The 23,635-nt window shown below is 44.2% G+C and overlaps 3 protein-coding genes across 3 annotated transcripts; 1 reads left to right on the plus strand and 2 right to left on the minus strand.

Annotated features, from left to right (window-relative positions):
* Positions 1–4,157: 4,157 nt before the first annotated feature.
* LOC135257913 (sterile alpha motif domain-containing protein 13-like) lies at positions 4,158–7,333 on the plus strand. The gene is made up of 3 exons (XM_064341129.1): positions 4,158–4,170; positions 5,406–5,515; positions 6,796–7,333. The coding sequence occupies exons 1-3, from the start codon at positions 4,158–4,160 to the stop codon at positions 6,937–6,939; spliced, it is 267 nt and encodes an 88-aa protein (XP_064197199.1). The 3' UTR covers positions 6,940–7,333.
* Positions 7,334–8,866: 1,533 nt separating this feature from the next.
* LOC135258112 (guanine nucleotide-binding protein G(I)/G(S)/G(O) subunit gamma-5-like) lies at positions 8,867–12,495 on the minus strand. Its single transcript, XM_064341366.1, has 3 exons — positions 12,292–12,495; positions 10,128–10,273; positions 8,867–9,229 (listed from the first exon to the last, which is right to left on the minus strand). Exons 1-2 carry the CDS (start codon positions 12,487–12,489, stop codon positions 10,148–10,150), a joined length of 324 nt encoding a protein of 107 aa, XP_064197436.1. The 5' UTR covers positions 12,490–12,495; the 3' UTR covers positions 8,867–9,229; positions 10,128–10,147.
* A 1,798-nt stretch (positions 12,496–14,293) lies between these two features.
* On the minus strand, positions 14,294–22,968 carry LOC135258113 (mucolipin-3-like). Its single transcript, XM_064341367.1, has 12 exons — positions 21,744–22,968; positions 19,850–20,114; positions 18,817–18,984; positions 18,134–18,287; positions 17,526–17,610; positions 17,264–17,360; positions 16,991–17,090; positions 16,458–16,570; positions 15,892–16,041; positions 15,665–15,766; positions 15,451–15,573; positions 14,294–14,800 (listed from the first exon to the last, which is right to left on the minus strand). Exons 2-12 carry the CDS (start codon positions 20,072–20,074, stop codon positions 14,546–14,548), a joined length of 1,572 nt encoding a protein of 523 aa, XP_064197437.1. The 5' UTR covers positions 20,075–20,114; positions 21,744–22,968; the 3' UTR covers positions 14,294–14,545.
* Positions 22,969–23,635: the final 667 nt, after the last annotated feature.

Raw genomic sequence — 23,635 nt, forward strand, 5'->3', positions numbered from 1 at the left:
AATAGAAATGTGTTTTAAGACATTGATGATAAATATAAAACTATAGGCTATTTCCTGGTTTAAAAACAGTAACATATTTTCCGTTCAGATAGACAGGAAATCTTAATTTTACAACCATGTTACACAAAATTAATTAAATGTGTCTTAAAATTAAAATTTAGGATGAAAAATGTTTCAGTGGAAAATGGCAAAATACATGAGTAAAGTCTTATGTCTTATTTTTTGTGATTCAGTCATATAGGAAATCATTTTAATTTAACAACCACAGTAAAATAAATGTCTGTGTTTGAAGAAATGTATGGTGAACATTTTGTTTGAGTGTAAAAATATGGAAAATGTATTGAAATGTGCTTAAAGAAATTTATGTTGAAAAATAATCAGGTTCAACCTAATTCAACTAGTGAAAATTGTGGATCATCAGGAATCAAGGATTAACCCATGCCCTAACCCAGCACACCATGGTTGCTGAATTAACATGATTTCCTATACAGTCGATTTATAAAAGAACATTTTTTAAATTCTGTCTTTTTTCATGTTTTGGACATAAGCCTTACGTGCTTTTTAGTTTTTCACTGAAATTTTTCTGTTGAACAATTTCTATACATTTTTTTTTCAGTTTTGAACATAAGTCTAGTTTATGTATTTTGCTGTCTTTTCACTGATATACATTTTTCATAATCAATTCCTTAAAGCACATTTCTATCCTTTTTTATCTGTGGTTTTGACATGAACAGGATTCCTTTGCATCTACAGAACTACAGTGTCCATAACCCACTGCAAGTGAACAGCCGTTGTGTGATTGGCTGCGACAAATGCTTTTTGTTGGAATGTTTGCAGCGAGTTCTGAGAGGAAGCTTTTCGTAGAATTTAGCAAGCAGGCTGCATTAATCAGAAAATAAGGTAAGTAGCTTGCCGCTAAATATATATTTGCTCAAAGAATGAAAGTCAACAATTTGCGTATTATTTTTTTGAGGCAGTGTTAAATTATCTATGTGTGTCAGTCCTTGATTTGTCGAATTTATAGCTTAATCCATCATGAATCACCTAGCTGGCTAGCTGGGCGAATGTCAAATACTAGATATGGATAGTTGCGAAATGATGGAAGCCCCATGCTGGGGCTCGTTGTATTGAAAACGTATGAAGGCGCTGGACAATGAGCGAATTAGATGCTTTGCCATGCAAGTATTATGTTCCTATAAAGGAGTCCCAAAATTTAATCCACAGGAATCATATCCAACAATTTGAAGTAGTAGCTGTTTTTTGTTTTTGTTTTTAAGCAAGCTTGGCTTTCCGCAGTTTTGTTTCTTTAACTTTCCGTATTCTTATTAAATAGTAAGGTAGAGTAGCCTAGCCTACCAACCCCCTAGATTAGATGACATTCTAGGAGTAGCCTACACTTTTAATAACGTCATCTGATTTTAATTTATTTTTTAATACCAGCTAATTCGAAATACACTTACATTTTAAGTGGTTTTTATCATTTTGTCATTTGAATTAATCGATTTCTTATTCCGTCTTAATTCCGCATTTTCCTCGTATTTGACAAGTCGCCAAAAGCGCAAACCGTTTGGAATATTTTGTGAGAATTATTGGTATGAGACAATCTTGATGAACATTTTTCCTGAGCATCACGAAGACTTTAAGACGCTTCTAAAGACGACAAAGACTGTAAAATAAATATAATAACAACATTAGTAGCAGGCTACTATTTGATGTCGTTCGCCACCATTCCTGGCTCATTCTGACAGATTGAGTTTCCATGGTAAATTGAATAAAAGAAAGCAGTAAACTTCTCGCTTAACCATCTTCCACCATCAAAGGGTCAGTCTGCCAGAGAACCATTTTTATAAATCGTTTGAATAACATTGCTCCTAGGTTAGCGTGCAGTTCCGAAGTGAACACTATACTGAAGTCAGTGTCATGAAAGTCCTTCGCCCTCGACCCCAGGAGCTTTAAAGAAGTGTTTTGAACATGAAATTAACACATCCCTTACGTAAAGCGTCATTTTTTATATGTTAAAAGTGTCTTTATTAAATGCACAGTGTCAAACGGTGTGTTCCTGTGCGGGTTGTTGTGTGGGGTGCTTGTTAGTCTGAGCTCAGTGTGCCGTAGGTTGATCGTGCTTTTACATAAGTGTGTTTTTCCTATTTCCGACGGTTAGGTAACTGCGCGTGCATCAGTGCAAGGCTCCAGATTTTTACTGATATATTTTAACTCAAGGACATTGTCTTTTGAGTCCTGCCTACCAATGACACGTATGGAAAACGAGTAACTTTGACATTTTTTATATTTGGGAAGTCTGTGTATTCTTGTTAAATTTAATTTTACGCGAAATCTTTTGGTAGCCCATTGGATGAATTTTGTGTTTGGCTTTGTGGATGTTTTGCCTTGAACATACTTTTACGTTTGTGATGCTGGATGTTGAATTTAACTTCAGATGAAGTACTTCATCTAATGGCTGGATGTTGGTTGGTTAGAAACACGATGGAACGATTCGGTTGGCACACTGTATTTTACATTTTTAAATTGTTTATAAGTGAAAGATGAATCCTTTTGCGGTATAGCCCTGTTGGTTTTGTCTGATGCAAGTTCGCTGAATTCAGTTCGGCCGTTGGGCAGTCAAAATGACCGGCGACGCCGGTGACAGAGCGATGATTCTGAGGGTCCCGGCACCGTTCCCGAACGTTCTGACGCTGACGCCCCCACGCGACAAATTCGAGCGGACCGCGAGGACATGGTGGGTATCCACGAGTGCCACGCGAGGAGATTTTTTTTTTAACCACAATTTACCTCATCTGACCTCAACAGGCGACACAATACCCATATACACAATACAAAATAATACACCTAATACACAATACCACTCCTTCTGTGACCAAAGGTTCCAGCGTCTTTAAAGCAGAGTGACAACGAGTGTGACATTCTATTACAGTGTAGATAATCGGACAGTACTGCAGTTAACACTGCTCTCCATTACACCTTGTGAATGTATGTTACAGTAAATTCTAGTGTAGCCTACATTAGAGCGTATTATATTTTACGTGCAAATGTATGTTGTAGCGTGTTATTGTGATACAGTGTTGAACTGTCTAGCTGTGTAATGTATGTTCCAGTCTATATTACAGTGTGTAGGTGTCTGCATTACTGTGGTATATGATTTTTTTTAAAATTCACATTCAATGATTTCTACTACTGCAATGCTATGCTAGGCACAGATCCTTTATGTTGCTAAGCAACTGGCCGTGGACACTGTGGAAACCTATTTAAAGAAACTGTGAAATCACACTGAGCTTTCTTTCTGTGAAAAAGTATGAAAAGTGCCAAATCCCAGCAAAGATGTTATTAGTGATAATGGGGTCCCCTCTCTCCCCTGGGAGTTGTTCTGCGTTGCCCTGAACTCCAAGATGACCAATATTATGACCGAAACAAGAAAAGAAACTCAATGTGTTTCAGGTTTTATAATCGGATTGAGCCATTCCCTCTGCAGCCCATCCTCTCTGTATAGAGCTCTGAAGGCACTGCTGGGTTAGGCCCATCCACTCTCTATAAAGCTCTAAAGTCAGTGCTGGGTTAGGCCCATCCACTCTATAAAGCTCTAAAGTCAGTGCTGGGTTAGGCTCATCCGCTCTCTATAAAGCTCTAAAGTCAGTGCTGGGTTAGGCTCATCCACTCTCTATAAAGCTCTAAAGTCAGTGCTGGGTTAGGCTCATCCGCTCTCTATAAAGCTCTAAAGTCAGTGCTGGGTTAGGCTCATCCGCTCTCTATAAAGCTCTAAAGTCAGTGCTGGGTTAGGCTCATCCGCTCTCTATAAAGCTCTAAAGTCAGTGCTGGGTTAGGCTAATCTGCTGTAGGTGGTTGGGTCAAAGTAATGAATGTGTGCAGGATGGCGCCTTAATTTTATTCAGTTGATCTTTCTTTGCCATTATCTTTTCTGTCCTGAAGAGAGAGGAGGAGGAGGGTTGAGAGACAGGCATAAAGAAAGCAGGGGAGGAGACAAGAGAGGGGGAGGAGAGAAGGGGAGGCTCTGTTATCTCTCATCTCTGTCTCTCATCACTCTCATCCCTAAGTGACGGTGGGTTGGTGCGGACAGTTCTGAAGTTTCTTAGTCTGGGAGAGAAGTGAGGGGGGGAGAGAGGAGGGGAAGGAGCGGTAGATTTATGTGGACATTCTGTAGTTTCTTTAGTCTGAGAGAGGGAGAGAGGAGGGGGAAGGGAGAGGAGAGAGAGAGAGAGAGAGGGGGAGAGAGGGAGGGAGAGTGAAGCGGTAGGATTTGTGTGGGGACAGTTCTGTAGTTTCTTTAGTCTGAGAGAGAGAGAGGGAGAGAGAGAGAGAGAGAGGGAGGGAGAGTGAAGCGGTAGGATTTGTGTGGGGACAGTTCTGTAGTTTCTTTAGTCTGAGAGAGAGAGAGGGAGGGAGAGTGAAGCGGTAGGATTTGTGTGGGGACAGTTCTGTAGTTTCTTTAGTCTGAGAGAGAGAGAGGGAGAGGGAGAGAGAGAGAGAGGGAGAGGGGGAGAGGGAGAGGGAGAGGGAGGGAGAGTGAAGCGGTAGGATTTGTGTGGGGACAGTTCTGTAGTTTCTTTTAGTATGGAGAGAGAGAGAGGAGTGAGCGTAGAGTGGGACTTCTTAGTTTCTTTAGTTGGAGGAGTGGAGGAGAGGAGGGGAGAGAGAAGGGGAGGAAGGTGAGTGTTCAACGACTCTTGTTTCGGACATAATTCTATAATTCATCATCATCTAGCATATGCTAACCCTCTCACCTTTCTCTCCTAGTTTATGAGACCAATGAAACTGATAAAGCATATTAAACTGCATAACTCCATAACATCATAATAATCATCATCATCATAAGCATAGTCATAACCACAATAATAACCATCATAACAATAAGCATATTAATAACCACAATAATAATCATAATAATAAGCATATTAATAACATGACAATAATCATAATCATCATCATAATCATCATCATACAAGCATACTCATAACCACAACAATCATAATAATAATCACAATAATACCCTAATAACAAACATATTAATAAACAGATTAATAAGCATCATCATGATAATCTCATATAATAAATATATAACAAACACACATTAATAACCACAACAATAATCATAATAATAAGCATATTAATAAGCATGCCAATAATCATGATAATCATCATAATAATATTCTAACAGCATATAATAATAATAAACACATTTATAACCTAACAATAATCAAATAAGCTATAATAACCCATGACAATAATCATATAATAATAATCATTAATAAGTATAATGACTGCATTTATGTACAACTTTTACCATATTAAATATATCTAATAATGGTAATGGATGATTTGATGATGCCTTTTCCATCTGTACTTGGCTGGCCTCGTGCCTGTGCCGCTCCCAGCGGTGGAGAATGGCCAGCCTCCTGACCCCGCCCACTGGGCAGTGGCGGATGTGGTGGAGTATTTCAGAGCCGCTGGCTTTCAGGAGCAGGCCTCCGCCTTCCAGGACCAGGTAACCCCACACCTACACCTGCACATCAACTCACCTACACCTGCACAACCTACACCTGCACATCTACTCACCTACACCTGCACAACCTACACCTGAACATCTACTCACCTACACCTGCACAACCTACACCTGCACATCTACTCACCTACACCTGCACAACCTACACCTGCACATCTACTCACCTACACCTGCACATCTACTCACCTACACCTGCACATCTACTCACCTACACCTGCACAACCTACACCTGAACATCTACTCACCTACACCTGCATATCTACTCACCTACACCTGCACATCTACTCACCTACACCTACACCTGCACATCTACTCCTGCACATCTACTCACCAACACCTACACATCTACTCATCTACACCTGCACATCTACTCACCTACACCTGCAGACTTACGCCTACACCTGTACATCTACTCACCAACACCTACACCTGCACATCTACTCACCGACACCTATACCTGCACCTGCAGACTTACACCTGCACAGCTACACCTGCACGTCGCAACTCCGACATGCTGCCCTATTGTGCAGCGGTTAGGGAACTGGGCTTGTATCACAGAGGTTGCAGGTTTGTTTCCGAGCATAGGCACAGTCGCTGTACACTGAAGTAATGCAGTAAACACTCGTGGATTTAGTCGGTGAAGTCGCTGTAAGAGCATCAGCCAAGTACCTGAATCCAGATGTCTCTCACTGGCTTCACACTGGGACTATTCTAATGACAATCAATTAATAAACAATTAATAAAGCATTTATTGGGTGATTTTTTATTTTATTTTTATTTATTTATTTTTAAATTTTTATTTTATTATTTTTATTTGTTTCTGTGTTTTGTATCACCTATTGTGAAGCACTTTGTTTCCTGTATTGGAAAAAGTACATAACAATAACTATATAGACATCAATAAAGGTTATTACATGCATATACAATGGTAGATTTATTACATACCAATGATCAATGTGACAGTAATAATTAAGTACTTTTACAATGATCAATTAGTTATTATATAAACTTTCAATTTATTAGGTGATGTTATTTACGTGATGAGAGAGCTGTGTTTTCATTAGTGATGTTATTTACGTGATGAGAGAGCTGTGTTTTCATTAGTGATGTTATTTAGGTGATGAGAGAGCTGTGTTTTCATTAGTGATGTTATTTAGGTGATGAGAGAGCTGTGTTTTCATTAGTGGTGTTATTTACGTGATGAGAGAGCTGTGTTTTCATTAGTGATGTTATTTACGTGATGAGAGGACTGTTTCCTGCAGGAAATCGATGGAAAATCCCTACTACTGATGACCCGGAACGATGTTCTTACTGGGCTGTCAATCAAGCTGGGCCCCGCCCTGAAGATCTACGAGTTCCACGTGAAGCTGCTGCAGACGCAGCACCTGAAGAGCGGCACGGCGTAGCGCCCCCCGCAGGCCAGCAGGGGCGGAGCTACGAGCAGGCTCCTGCTCTGTGGAGCAGCTGGGCCTGCAGTTCATTATTTCAGCCACATGGGGGGGCACTGTTATTCAATCCCGCCGAGTTCCTGGACGGACCCACGCATGGACGTTCCCTTAGGAATCGAACGCACAAAGGTGCGTTTCCTCAGTGACGGACTCAAGGAACTCCAGACGAGCACATTCTGAATGTGCCACTGAAGCCAAGAGCAGAACCAGAGCAAACCGGAACCTGCCTGTTCAACGGACCTGGTCGGACGCGAGAAAGACAAACCTGCTCAGCCCTGACCATGTTCCAGAACAAAGTCTACCGTCGTTATGAAAGTAGAATATTTGAATATTGCTAAAAAGTAAGCATGAAGTCCATAATCTGCAGGGTGGCTCCTGGTTCGTTCCTATGGGGCTGAAGTTATTCCCCATGTTTTTTGGCACAGGTGGGACACCGTAGCCTTGCGGCTGCCCGGCTCACACCGCCACTGGTGGCTCGGTTCGGCAGTATAGGAGGGCCATGCCTTTTGGGAGGAGCTCAAGGGGAAGGACAGGATGGGACGGGGCGGGGCGGGGCGGAGCAGGGCAGGGCAAGGGGGGGGGGGGGGGTCATGAGACGATAAGTCAGAACACCGAACTGGCTCACGGACCGCCCTCAGAACTAGCTGAGCTAATCTCACCTCGTCAAGAGCAGAGCTGTAGGACCCTGGTCCAGGAGGGGCGCGGTGGATGCGGATTTTCCCTGTGTTGCAGCGCTCAAGTCACTGGTCTTCATTCCTGGTCCTGGGGGGCCGCAGGGTCTGCTTCGGTCCCCAGCCCTGGTGCTGGGGGGCCGCAGGGTCTGCTGGTTTCTGCTGTAACTCTACACTTTAATCCAATTAATCCATTAAAGCAGTCGATCACCAAGTTAACCCACCTCACCTGGTTTTCTGGGTCTGAAATGGTTTCTTATATTAAGCAAAAACAAAAACCTGCAGCCCCCCCAGGACTAAGAATGAAGATCAGTGATTTAAGTGCTGAAGCTTACATAGTAAGTCATTGAGATTTGGCCAAAATGTGCACGCAATTTTTCCAAAGCGTAAAATGGTTGCTGACTGAAAGGAAACCATAAAAACCTGCAGTCACAGCGCCCCCTCCAGGACTGGAGTTAAACCTGCAGACACTGCTGTCCTCCAGGACTGGAGTTTAAGTTTGGTGAGCGCCTGAATGACAGCTGGGGACTGTGCTTGTGTTCTTACATGGGACCTTTTACTGTGGTCTATCTATACATGAACTGGATTACAGAGTTAGCTGGAGAACTGCGCTGAGGTAAACCCAGAACCGTCCCAAATGTGGAACATGGACTGGAGTAAAAAGCCATTCTTGGGTTTCTCCGGTAATCCTGGCCCCCGTTCCAGGCTGATAGGAGGGAGTGTTGTGTTCCCCGTTACGTTTAGGGGTACAGCCGTGGCATTCACCCTTTAAATCAGGGTGTCTAGTGTGAGCTATGAGTAAACCCGAACCGAGGGCGGGGTGTGTGTGCGAATGGGCCGTCCGGCCCCAGGCCCACCCGGGGCTCAGAATGTGGGCTTTCAGGACCCAGCTCAAGACTGACATTTGTAAATAAAGGTTCCGGATATTTCTCCAGCTGTGCCTGGGTGCTGTGTGTCTCATCCATACCCTTTCCTTTCTGTGGGTAGAAACCACATCAGCTCAAGTGTCATGTGACTGTTGGCCATGTTGGGCTGCCCCCATGCCTTTTAAAAAAAGAGACAATTCCACCCTGACTCACTCTTCCCCCTTTTTAACTGCTAACTGCATTTACACTCCTTCTCCCTCATAAGCAGTAAATGGGTTTTGTGGTGATGAAACGCTTTGACCCTGCCAGACCTCTCCAGTGCGCTAGTGAATGAAACTCAGGCATATAAAGACTGCAAAAGGCTTTTTATTCCACTCTATAAAAGTATTGAGAGCTGACAGTTCAGAGTTCGTAAAAAAAGGCACAATAAATGTGTTTATTCTAACAGTGTACCCCTCAACACACACACACACGCACGCACACACACACAAGCCATGGCTCTTCACAGGTACACCAGTGGTTCCTATAGGGACAGGGGGTCACACTGTATGGAGTCATTAGAGATTTACCAGCGGGGTGTGAAAGGGGCAGTTAGGAGCAGTTAAGGGCAGTTCTGAGGTAAAGCAAACTGTGGCTCATGTTGTGTCCGTTTCTTCCGGAAGCATCCAGGCGCCCCGCCGCGTCCAGTGTCGCCCCCGGCGACGCGCACTCCTGCAGAATGAGAGGGAGACACACTGAGTCCTGATCTCACCTGTCCAGGTGCTCATTCGCTGTGGCTCCACAGCCAAGCTACCCACACCGCCGCCATTTCCTGCCCCTTCCACGGCCACTTCCTGGCTCCGGCCGCGCTCCACTCGCACCTTCGGCCCCCTTGGCCCTTATTGGGCCAGTCGGGTTAAGTGGGCGAGGACACGTTCAACAGCCTGGCTATCATAGGAGGAGCTTGTGATCAGAACACAGAAGCTATGGGTCATCAGCCAATGGGAGCAGGAAGTTAAGAGCAGGGAGGATTTTCATTGGAGGGATGGAGAGTGATGCCGACGGCACCAGATTGCACACACAAACTGTAAATGTGTGCTTCACCTAGCTGGCCTGATCCAGGAAACGTGTCATTCTTTTCATCTCAATAACCTGAGTGAGCACCATGTTCCTCTGGGAAAGCTGCTCAGGCCCTCTCTCTGTAAGGGACCCTGGAATGTACCAGAAACCATCAGTAAAATGCAGATACATTACATTACAGGCATTTAGCAGACGCTCATATCCAGGGCGACTTACACAACCTAGATTAGTGAACACGCCGTTTCCCACAATACCCCAGCTAACAGGCCAGAGCGCACGCGGGTAGGGGACAGAGCGGGTTGGAGCTCCAGAGCGCACGCGGGTAGGGGACAGAGCGGGTTGGAGCTCCAGAGCTCACGGGGGTAGGGGACAGAGTGGGTTGGAGCTCCAGAGCTCACGGGGGTAGGGGACAGAGCGGGTTGGAGCTCCAGAGCTCACGCGGGTAGGGGACAGAGCGGGTTGGAGCTCCAGAGCTCACGGGGGTAGGGGACAGAGCGGGTTGGAGCTCCAGAGCTCACGGGGGTAGGGGACAGAGCGGGTTGGAGCTTACCGTAGGCTGGACAGGACAGGTCACAGGAAGGCGCAGACCCGCTGTGGTCGGAAGGGGTTGGTGCTGGAGGAAACGCCTGTCAGCAGGGGGTCCTGCCCTGCATTCTGGAGGCAGAACTGCTGCAGGTCTGCAGCTGCCTGAGAAACCTGCAGGGGGTGCCAAAAACACAACATTACACATCTGAGACTCCTGCAGAGAGAACACCTATGGGAGATTTTGGACCAACGTGTTAGACAGCGCTCTCCACCACAATCATCAAAACCTCAAATGAGGTGGTATCTTTTGGAAGAACGATGTTCCATCCCTCCAGTAGAGTCCCAGGGATAGAATCTATGCCAAAGCACATTGAAGCTGTTCTGGCAGCTCGTGGTGACCCAACACCTCGCCAAGACGCTTTCCGTTGGTTTTTCCTTTAACTTGTCACCCTTCTGTATATAATGATGCTGACTGCATTAGAACCAATGCTAACCAGCACTAACACACACAAACATTATCTGCGCCTGCACATTACCTGACCATATTACCTGCGCATGTACTTCACCTATGCTTTGAATTCCTACATTCCCAAAACAAAGAATAGCAACAAAAAGGGATTCAGTTTAGCTGTAAAACTGCACTGTTAATAAGTTCAGGACTTAACTTTGGCAAGAGAAACAAATGGAAATAAGCTGAAATGCACAAATTTACACAGTATTTGTAAAAACCGCCAGTAACCCTTTTTTACATGGAGTAAAACACAGCAAGACAAATACAGCCAGCATCAAATGAAAATGTGTACAAAAGCTGCAGCAGACTGAAAACTAATTAACTGAATATGTAGTACTATCAGAATTTAAGGGTGTGCCACTCAAACTCAACCTCACACTCCAAACACACCGCTTCCCACAGCAGTATTTATTAAGGGTATACCGCAGGATGCTGGTGATAGCTTTGTTTTCAGGTTTTACACCACTGATTTTACGCAGATTCGTGGGATTGAAAAATCGGCTAATTTCCATTTACCTCAGATCGTTACAAAAACACAATGAGAAAAAGATGGAAAGTTGAGTCATAACGGAGTGTCCACACTTCCTTAATGAGCAGCTCGTTCCAAGAAGCCAGTTTGTAGTTTTCCCTCCGTTCCTAAAATACCATACTGTACTACAGCGAGCCAAGACCACGGATGTAAAAATGTAACGCATTTCTTTCTGTACTTCAGAACCAATTAGATATTAGCGTCACATTTTCAGCATTAGGTGACTTTTCACTGACGCAACGCATGTTCTACAGGAAATATACATTTTTTTTACGATTATAAATGCTTAATTCTGTGTAGAATCCCCCAATATACGCTGTTCTATTTTCGTGTAACAAAATAAGGAGAGGTTTGGTCAAGTTGCTTTACCTTACCAACCAACGTCATGGCTTTTGGCTCTTCATCGAGAAATGCCGTCTCCCGTATTTAAATAAGCCTGGCAGCCGTAAAGCCGCTAACCACCAACAACATTCTACATTACCGTTTCAGACAACAAATAACCCATATATCAGTTTCAGCGAAGGCTACACCGCAATTACATCCAGAAAAATGCTGCCATAATTCTGGTAAAGTTAGCTAGCTGAGCAGAAAACAAAATAGTCATCACTTACTACCAGAGGTTACATTAATTTGGGAGGCGCTTTAGACTATCTAAACAGACAACAATGTAGATCTAGTTACCACATTTATCCGCTCACCTAGCAAGATGGCTAACCTAACATGATTTAACAAAGGCATCGCACTTGAGCAGTAAAGTTAAAAATAAATTGTTAACTGTAGATAGTTGTCTAGCCTGCAAAACTCAAAGCTAAACGTTATATCGCCGATACAATATTGGTGTTTCCCTAGGCTAACTTTGTAAGACGGCTAATGGTTATCCACTCGTTGGCTAGCAAGCTAATCTGGCTCCCGAAAAACCAACAACATACATGAGGCTACAGCTAGGAAAAAGTTAGCCGTTCCAGCTCCACTTAGCTGCTGGACTCAAACTTTACCGAAACAAAAGAACACAGTTGGCTACTGAACCACATTCAAGTAAAGGGCGGCTCACACAGGATATATGGACATTCTTGCGGTTGGTTTGGTCTCCACGCCCAAGCTAACGTTAACGTAGCTAACTAGTTGAAATTTAGCTGGCGTGCCCCATACCTTAACTCTGTTGATACTCGCTTCGAAACGTAGCTGCTGGACCATTTTCTTCATGACAACGAGGTTTGATGAGCTAGACATTTCGACGTAGGTCTTCGTTGACCGCTTAAATGTGACAAACGATAAAGACAAACGACCAGTTGACCAGATTACAAAGCTTCCGGTTTCCCAACGCTCGCGCAGGTCACTGGTGCGCATGCGTCATGCCGACATCGCCTGTCTCCTCTGACGAAGTCGTCTAATTCGCATATGGGCGTATTATTGGCTCAAAAATAAATAAATGTGACTGTTCTACATATAAATGTAGCGGATCCATAAATAAACGCTGGTGATCTACAAACAAATGTAACTGATCCACGAATAAATGTAGCCGATCCACAAATAAATACAACGGGTTCACATTTGTGCGTCGCCAGACGCTTTCATTTATTTGCGGATTTTTCAGACAATCCTCGCCGCACGATTTGCAAATAAATCCACAGATAGGTTTTTTTTTCACTGAGTCTAGTCCAGCCAATCATATTTTAAGACATCTTTTCGCAAACGCTCACGTTACTCCGACCAATCACAGCACGTATACAGCTCAAGATTGTGTTGTGAAGCGCCAAGATGTTGGGAAGAGCCCGAGCCCACCCACGCGCCGCAGATCAGACACTTGGTGGTGCTGTGACAGTAGGATGAACATTCAGTTTCTAATCTGCTGTTGTCTACATAAACAGAGGTCTGAAACACGCGATAGTCCTTCTTTCCTTCCTGTTCCAATACCCAAAACACTGTACAGTTAGGGTATAGGCCACAATAGTAAAACAAATAGCCGTTTCTGATATTATAATAATAATAATAATAATAATAATAATATACATTATTTATAAAAGTATATGGAAGGACAACAGGACTGGTTCCAAGCACCAAACTAAAGGTTACATTTCATTACATTTTATTTACCAGATGCATTTATCCTATGCGACACGATTAATTAAAGATTTATTCTTAATTTTGACATCCACAAAGTCTTAAGTTTTTCCATATTTTATTAAATACATTATGCATCTTTATATGTAATATGTAAGTTTTTTTTTTTTTTCCTTTTTTAAAGAGCTTCTGAATTTGCTGGATGGAGCTGGATGGAGCTGGATGGAGCTGGACGGAGCTGGATGGAGCTGGATGGAGCTGGATGGAGCTGGACGGAGCTGGACGGAGCTGGACGGAGCTGGACGGAGCTGGACGGAGCTGGATGGAGCTGGATGGAGCTGGATGGAGCTGGACGGAGCTGGATGGAGCTGGACATGTGAGTGTGTCGCTTGTGCGAATGTGTCATTAGCCCCGCTCGGTCACAGGCAGTGGGGCTTCTTTCAATCCTCTTCTAGCACCCCACACCTTTTTCATCAGCGCTGTGGAGAGCACAGTCAAAATAAATACTCATAAACACCACACATCTTTCAGGAACGCTTTTCCCATGTGAAATGTGCACAGCTGTGGCAGTGAAACATCTCAAACACAATTACTAAACCTGCTTACTTTAAATATTTCACTTCCTGAGCTTTGAAAAAATGATTTTCAATTTTCTGAAATAATAATTTAAATATTTTATAATTGAATTATACCCTTGAATAACTTAAAAAAACATGAAATATTTCCATAGAACCAGCACCACAGTACCAGTGACACAGAACCAGCACCAGACGCATAGAACCACAGCATGAAACTCACAGAGCCAGCAGGAACCATGAGAGGACTGCTGACCTGTCGGGTCGGGCGTGGCCTTGTACCTGTCTGGGTCGGGCTTGGCCTTGTACCTGTCTGGGTCGGGCGTGGCCTTGTACCTGCTGGAGCTGGGGTCTCATCTGCTATAAGGCCCTGCAGTTTGACTGTGAACCACTGCTGCTGCTGCTGGATACACATCGAGTGAGGCACCATCAACCAGTGCTCTAAAACCACTCACTCAACCCACACCTACCAAACACACACACACTCACACACACACACACAGGTGCTCACAAACACACACTCACACACTCACACACACACACACAAACACACACACACTCACACACACACACACAGGCGCTCACACACACACACACACACTCACACACACACACATACACACACACACACACTCACACACATTCACCTACACACACACTCACACACACACACTCACACACACACACACACACATTCACCTACACACACATACACACACACACACACACTCACACACATTCACCTACACACACACATACACACACACTCACACACACACACACACACACACACACACACACACACACACACACACCTTAATGGTCTCGTATGTGTCTGTGAAAAGGGCGATGAAGAGGCTGATGACCATGTAGATGAAGAGTGAGGTGAAGGAGTACAGGTACACCCTGCTGAAGAGCCACACCAGCCAGCCCTTCTGCCGCAGCTGCCTGAAGGTGTGGAAAATGTCGTCCCCGTTAATGAGGGAGAACAGGCACTCCGACACCGTGTTCAGCGTCTGGAACTGGAGAGGAAACACACAAACACACTACTGCACACTCTACATAAAATACATATACATGACACTCACTATCCTATGCAGAGAGACCAACATGACACTCACTATCCTGTGCAGAGAGAGACCAACATGACACTCACTATCCTGTGCAGAGAGAGACCAACATGACACTCACTATCCTGTGCAGAGAGACCAACATGACACTCACTATCCTGTGCAGAGAGACCAACATGACACTCACTATCCTGTGTAGAGAGACCAACATGACACTCACTATCCTGTGCAGAGAGAGACCAACATGACACTCACTATCCTGTGCAGAGAGAGACCAACATGACACTCACTATCCTGTGCAGAGAGACCAACATGACACTCACTATCCTGTGCAGAGAGAGACCAACATGACACTCACTATCCTGTGCAGAGAGAGACCAACATGACACTCACTATCCTGTGCAGAGAGATACCAACATGAGACTCACTATCCTGTGCTGAGAAAGACAAGCGTGACACTCACTATCCAGTGCAGAGAGAGACCAGCAGGAGGCTCACTTTCTTGTGCTAAGAGAGACCAGCAGGACACCCACTTTCTTGTGGTAAGAGAGGCCAGCAGGACACTCACTTTCTTGTGGTAAGAGAGACCAGAGGAGACTCACTTTCTTGTGGTGAGGTCCCAGAACAATCCACCCGCAGAAACAGTAGCCCAGGTAGATGATGGTAGCACAGCAGCAGAACTGGACCACGTGAGGGAAGGCCGCCCTCATGGTGAGGATGAGAATCTGCGGGAATGAGCGGGACCTTTCTTCAGCTCAGAGCTCACACGTCTTATTCTGTATATGAGGTCGTCCAATCTTAGAGAAATTTTCTCACATTGTATTTCTGGAAAAACCCCAGATAGCGGAGAAGGCCGACCCACACCAGCATTGTCGCCGTTCCCAGGAAGAGGCTGCAGATGTCGTAATTAGTCAGATTCTGGAATAAAAGCAATGGTGACATTTTAATGGTTAAATTCATCCATTTCAGGTGAATGTAACATTGGCAATAAGGCAGTGTTCTCAGGACTGGTGGCAGTTGGTGTGCAGTGCCTTTAACCTGACCTTGGTCTGGATCTCCATTTTGAGAATAGAGCCAGCGATGGTTAAGGAGTCGCTGAGGATGATGAGGATGTACCAGCCATTCACAAACTCCATCCTGTCTGACCAGGACACCTTTTTGCCATGCAGAGTTTGGAAAAACACAGCATATTCCTGAATGACAAAAAGGCAAATTGGAATGAAACAAAGAAAGAGATGCATATCACGTGTACATGTTCATAGACAAGTAAACATAACACATATAACATTTCAAAATGTCAGTAGTAACATCATAGTATGTAGACATGACTTCAGACTATACCACTAACTCACAGCACAGTCATTACTCAGACCATACTGCTAACTCACAGCACAGTCATTACTCAGACCATACTGCTAACTCACAGCACAGTCATTACTAAGACCATACTGCTAACTCACAGCTCGGTCATTACTCAGACTACACCGCTAACTCACAGTAGAGTCATGACTGAGACTATTCCGCTAACTCACAGCAGAGTCATGACTGAGACTATTCCGCTAACTCACAGCTCGGTCATGACTGAGACCCTAGCGTTAGCGTCACTCACAGACTGCAGCTTAATCCCGCTGCTGACGGACCTGGCGCACAGCGCCAGCGAGGCCACACACGCCAGGATGACGAGCCCGTCCAACAGCAGCAGCTCATGGATGTTCTTACCCGCTGGAGAGGAACCGCGCACGTTAGCACGTTAGCGCAAAATCTGTAACATCACACTTCTGAGACATTCATAAGACATCGAACTACTCAGTGCTGAACAACGGGACTGTAAACCTGAAGATTTAATATAGGTCTGCTTTGAGAAAGATGTCGAAACATTAAAACATAACTATTGAGTTACATGTCGCTGCAAGGCAGAATCGTCAAGGCCAGGCACGAGCTGTCCTCTCATGAGAAACATTTATTTTCAAATCACAAAACAGGAGAAAATAAAGAGCAAAATTAGGAAACGCTGTATGAGCAATGATATCATAGTGCCCATCCAGAACGCATGCTCGTATGCCAGACCAGGGCAGCTGAATCAGAACCAGAACTGAGAGAGGTCAGAGAGAGGTCAGAGAGAGGTCAGGCGTGAGCACTCACGCCCTCCAGACACGCTCCAGTCCGAGCACTCGTTAATTCCCACGTCGTTAGCCAATGTGACGCTCAGCTGACCACTGTGGGCTTTGTTACCGAAGCTGATCTGAACATGGGGGGGGGAAGGAAGAGAGGAAGAACATAAGTCAAAGAGAGAGGAAAAGAAGGGAAGTGGGAGAGAGATAGGAAGAGAGGGAAACAGATAAATAAATAATGCAGTTAGTTTCACAACTCTGTTAAGCGATCTTTACTAATGGCCCTGATATAAAATGGACTCACAGTGATAGAGAACACGTAGCAGTCGGGCAGCTCCTGGTGTCTCACTGTCTGCAGGTTTATGGCCTTCAGCTTGATGTAAACATTCACACAGACCAGCCTGACGAGAGACACCCAGGCGTGAAAAAGTGTGTAATACAAACAGGAGAAAGGAAAGTGCAAAAGAAAATTTACAGAATGTGAGAAAGTTCTTGAAGAGATTCTTTGATCAATGCAGAGCGGTAGGTCTAAATGATAGGTGGATATCGACAGGGAAAAAAAGCACCTCTTAAAATCCAGAGTGAAGTTGAGCTGCTGTCTTGCCTTCAGAGTGTTTGTCAGAGGCTGGACTGGGTAAATATCCATGCACTCTATCAGAATGAACACACACAGCCCTTATACATGCATGCACTCTATCAGAATGAACACACAAAACCCTTATACATGCATGTACTCTATCAGAACACACAAAACCCTTATACATGCATGTACTCTATCAGAATGAACACACAAAACCCTTATACATGCATGTACTCTATCAGAATGAACACACACAGCCCTTATACATGCATGTACTCTATCAGAACACACAAAACCCTTATACATGCATGTACTCTATCAGAATGAACACACACAACCCTTATACATGCATGTACTCTATCAGAATGAACACACACAGCCCTTATACATGCATGTACTCTATCAGAACACACATAACCCTTATACATGCATGTTCTCTATCAGAATGAACACACACAGCCCTTATACATGTAGTTTGGCAGGGTGTCAGTGCTGAGAGGGGGTAGTTTGGCAGGGTGTTAGTGCTGAGAGAGTGTAGTTTGGAAGGGTGTTAGTGCTGAGAGGGGGTAGGTGCAGGTGGATGGCTGGCTCTACCTGTTTCGACGTGGGGGTCGATGTGGAAGGACTCACTGGCAGGGGAGATAGTGCTGTTGCGGTAGTGTTGTTGGCATAGCGACAGGGGTGTAGCCACACCCCCACTCTTCTCATAGGCATGGTTACCAGCCGTGAGATTCCCCAGGTTCATGTACTGAGCACAATACACACACAGCCACCATTTCAAATAAGATCTGAGCACAATACACACAGAAGCAGCCTCAACTACTTTAATTTCCTCTATTGTATTGCAGAAAGTAGTGATATAAATGCAATGAATTAAATCTAAATAAAAGATGAGTAGAAACTTCTGTAACTCTAGCAACATAACATCATACCCTCCTGAGACATCGGCAGAAAAAAAGTCTAAGTAATTTTTTTTGTTGTTGACATAATTAAAGCAAACATCTTGGATGTCAAAATGCAGCGCATTGAAGATATCTTCAAAAAAATGTTTCTTTTTTCCAATGGCTGTCCCTCAGTGCAGGTTTCAGCCCAGCAGAATATGTGGCTCCGGAGACTAAGACCAGAGACTCATGAGCCGATAACATATCCCAAGCACAGGAAACAGAAATAACAAGGCGAAAGCAGGACCGCAGTCCTCACGCCGACGCTCACTGCTGTAACAGGAAGAGCAGCACAGCAGCGCAGCCAGCTCCTTATGAGGGTGTTCTACTTCCTACCTGCCGGATGATGTAGTCAATGTGGTCGTACACCTCACTCCTGCTATAGACAGCATATGTGTCCATCCTGCGATCAGCGTATCCTTTCAGAAAGAGGTGTCTGAAAGCCATCAGGTTCTCCTCTTTGAAAGTCACCATCATCTGATTACTGAGCCCAAAAGACACCAGCTGGAACCAGAAATGCATTCAATTATGGCCACTTCCTCCCCTTCAGAGCCTATTAATAACTAAAATACTGAATGAAATGAAATAATGTCCTTGGGGAGAACATGTGTCCTTAAATTTGACAGGTTGTTTCCTTAAAGACCCTGTGCAATCACTTTTTCTCTCACATTTTAAGAGTTCACTAAGCCAGAGGATAAAGTTAGGCAATTTCTTTTTCCAAATTCATAAACAGGAAAATGAAAATTCCCATATGATATGATCTGTGATTGTTCTGAAATGGTGAAATGGATATTCACAAGTCTGATTCTAATCAGCAGCCCAGCAAACAGATTCAGCACTGATTAACATTAACATAGCACAACACAATGAGGAGACCAGGCCATTCAGCCCAACAGTACTTGTCATTTTCTTACGGCTAAATTGTACCTAGTGCTCTGACTGCTGTCCCTGCCTCCAGCACATGACCTGGCCAGGTATTCCACACAGCGACGCCCCACTGTGTGCGAAAATACTTCCTAATGTCTGCTATTTTTCTTTTTGATGAGGCAGAGCTCACCTGTGCAGTGATGAGGCAGAGCTCACCTGTGCAGTGATGAGGCAGAGCTCACCTGTGCAGTGATGAGGCAAAGCTCACCTGTGCGGTGATGAGGCAGAGCTCACCTGTGCAGTGATGAGGCAGAGCTCACCTGTGTAGTGATGAGTCAGAGCTCACCTGTGCAGTGATGAGGCAGAGCTCACCTGTGTAGTGATGAGGCAGATCTCACCTGTGCGGTGATGAGGCAAAGCTCACCTGTGTAGTGATGAGTCAGAGCTCACCTGTGCAGTGATGAGGCAGAGCTCACCTGTGTAGTGATGAGGCAGATCTCACCTGTGCGGTGATGAGGCAGATCTTCAGGATCTGCAGGCACAGTTTCCATGGTTTCCGCCCTCGCGCCCGGAACTTGTCACAGGGGTTCATGAAGAAGTACTTGAGTTTCCTCCGGAAGTGCTCCACTTCCTCTGAGTCCAGCCCCCTGTCGCTTCTGCCCGGGAGAGCGGTTCTGTCCTGGTTCCGGGCCGGCCCGGTCCATCTGGGCGGGATCAGCCCGGCCATCGCTGACAGTCAGAACCGGGCTCCAGTCAGACCCATACTCCTGTCAAAGTGGCCATGTTATGAGTCTGAGTTTGATGGACAGAGCCGCCGTTGCTAAGTTCAGCTCCCTGCATCCTGGAGCTCTCTCCTGCAGAGCCTCATCCTGCCCTTCCCCACAAAACTCTCATAAAATCTCCTTCTGCTCCGGTCCTCTGTTCCTGAACTATCATTATGAAAAAACTTAATGTTTGAGAGTCCCTTGTTCAGAATTTCAGCAATGTGCATTGCGTCCCCATTGCTCTGTGTCTGTAGTCAGGGAATTTGCGGCTGTTATAGAATCGATTTGCGGTGGAGATATAACGCTACTGAGTAAGATCTCTCATTCCTGTCATTCCCGCACCACACACTGGTTTGGCTTCATTCTCCAGCTCTCTGGAACATTCCATCTCTGACTCTGCCACAGTACAGTAGCCTACATCCATCTCAGAGCGAACCCAAAAAACAAACAAATCGTATAGTACATCCATTTCAGAGCCAACCCCCCCCCCCCCCCCAAAAAAAAACCGTACAGTACATCCATCTCAGATAAAACCCAACAAAAATAAATAAATAACAAACCATACAGTACAACCCCAAAACAATGAAACATTACCATTCAGGGCTAGCAATACTCGCGTGCAAGATTACAGAAACCACTCTATTCCAAATGCACAGTGTGTGTAAAATCATGTTATATTAAAAAAAACACATACATTGTACTTTTTAACTCGTGCGGCATGTAGACCAACTGGTCAGAAATATTTCAGTGTGTCACAGGTAGACTGGAACAGAGAGGAGCAATACAGATAAGAGTTGACATTTTTAAAAACCTGTCTGCACTTACCAACCTCCCCTGCTTTCTCACAAACAACTCCAAACTTCATCAAAACGAGTGCAAGACCAACTGAGAATAGCACAGCTACTGATGACACCAAACTACCTTTTTTATTCATATTTATTGTAATTTTCCTATTATTGTTCAGATATATTTTTGATACCACATATCAGGTTCAAATGAGCTTGCAAATATTTACGAGATACTGCCCTTCAAATTAGCACAGTCAGATAAATACGCCTGGCGTAAACCTAATTTGAGCGCTGCTTAAAAACATATCAAAAACAATATCATTACCACACATCTCCACTATCTTCATTCTAAATAACAGAAGCTCTGAAATCTGCTACTTATAGTATATATCATCACAGGCTACCAATTACTCTGCACACAGCTCACAGACCTGTGAGTTATCCAATACTGAGTTATCCAGTACTATTAACTGTGCGTTATTCAATACCAAAACTAATAACTTGCGTTATCCAAAACTAATAACTGTGCGTTATCCGAAACTAATAGCTGCGCGTTATCCAAAATTAATAGCTGTGCGTTATCCGAAACTAATAACTGTGCGTTATCCGAAACTAATAACTGTGCGTTATCCAAAACTAATAACTGTGCGTTATCCGAAACTAATAACTGTGCGTTATCCAAAACTAATAACTGCGCGTTGTCCGAAACTAATAACTGTGCGTTATCCAAAACTAATAACTGCGCGTTGTCCGAAACTAATAACTGCGCGTTATCCAGTACTAATAACCGCAAAAGCATTCATATAGACCTCAGGTCTTTCAATCAGAAATTTGGTTTTCTTACCTCTGTTCTAGTCTTGTAGCAAAAAAATTTTTGTCTGTAAATCACCTGATGAAAGATGAGGGACAGCTTATTCACACAGATGACATGACTAGAGCTCTCACCCACGCTGTGAAGTGCGACTGCAAGTCTTAAGGAGTTATGTCAGCCAGTGAGGGCGAAACAAACATCATCGGCAGGTGGGCGCGTGGGTGGAGGGGGCATGTTTAGCCTACACATTACGAAGTCGTTCTAATTTGTGAAATATTAAAGTTATGCAAATATTGATTCTCTGAAACGGAAATTTAAGTCGGTCCAGTGGATTCCGAAATTAACACGCCAGAAGTAAATATTGTGAGAATCTCTTTGTATTTGCGGCTAAACTATCTGTCAGCTGACGTCCACGGCACGTGGCAGAAAAACCACAAAACAAAAAACCTCTCGTCATCTAAATGATATAAAATTTGGCATACTATCTAGTTGGTGAGAGGTTATGGCTTTTCGTCCTAACATGAACAAATATCCGATAATTACGAAAACAAATTATTGGGTAGCTAGCTTGTCTTTAAGCGAAAGCCAGTTTAATATAATGCGACGAGTGGGGTATTTTCAAAGTAAGGATTTGATCGTACGTGGCATAGGTACCGTTCCTTGATCTCCCATACCACCACGCAGTAACATCGATACTTTCATTTGAATCGGAGTGATGCTTTTAGACAGAAGGGCTTTCATTCTGCTACTGACTCGTCACCTCGGGGCGATTTTAACTATAAACCTAGTATATCTGCAGTAGTTTTAAAAACCGCACAAAAAAAAAACTGGCGCAGCGCGAGACCTAGTATTCCCGGATGGAGACATTCTTCGGCGACCGCTGTCAGATCCTTCACTACGTCGAGGGCTCGAGGGCGAGACTGGGCTTGCTTTGCATATCGGGATTGGCGCCGACCCCAGAATCAGAATGCTCCCATTAGGAAGTGTGCACTGCCCACCCCGTACGCCAAACCGTGCTTTCCTCTGCACTTTCTTTCAGTTTAAGGGAAGAAGTGTTAGAAAGCGTTGAAAAAGGTGCCACGGCGGGAGCTCGCGGCCACAGGGGGGTTGCATTGTAAATTGCACAGACATTGTGTACTGTTTTTCTAGGTGTCCTGCAAAAACCTTGTATCCTTAAAAAGTGGAATTCTCGGGAGAAGTAAGAACATCCTATTAACAGCTTACTATATCTATTTACCAACATGGATTGTGGTTTAGTCTGTTTAGTCGTAATAAATGCACTTGGTTTTGAACCAAGTGCATTTATTGTTGAGAAGACATTTACACCGGGCTGGGCGATAACCTTTAATGTACGTCAAAAAAAAAAAAAAAAATTAACACACATAAATGACAAAAAAATCGATATACGCATTTTTAAAAGACATGACACCAAACGACTGATCTCATGATTGTTGCAAAAGCTAGAAAAATCTGCACCGTGGTTTAGTGTAAGGAAGTAGGACTACAAGGAGGCAAAAGACGGGCGAGGACAAACAACACTTCACGCATTCCTGTTTTCTCAAAGATTTCTGCTTTTTAGTCTCTCCGTTTCCGTTTTGTGCGGGCTATGCGCAGTACAATGGACGTCTGATACAGCCGTTCGCAGTTCTACGAACTCCCGAGTGACACGGAGCTCCAGGCGCTGGCTCGTCTCTGATTCAGTGGTTATATTTTTCTTTATCCGTGTGGAATCTAAAAACCATTAGCAGCATTTGCTGTGATCAGACACTAAAAAGAAACAATGCATTACGACTCTGCGTAAACACGGCTGTGTATCAGTTAATACAGGAGCTTAAACAATGTCCAGGTTTTCAGTATTGCATTATGAGGAAAACATCTTAAAATGTATATAAAAAAACAGGACATTTTTAAAGCCAAGACAAAAT

Source organism: Anguilla rostrata, chromosome 6 (assembly GCF_018555375.3).
Source record: "Anguilla rostrata isolate EN2019 chromosome 6, ASM1855537v3, whole genome shotgun sequence".
Taxonomy (NCBI): domain Eukaryota; kingdom Metazoa; phylum Chordata; class Actinopteri; order Anguilliformes; family Anguillidae; genus Anguilla; species Anguilla rostrata.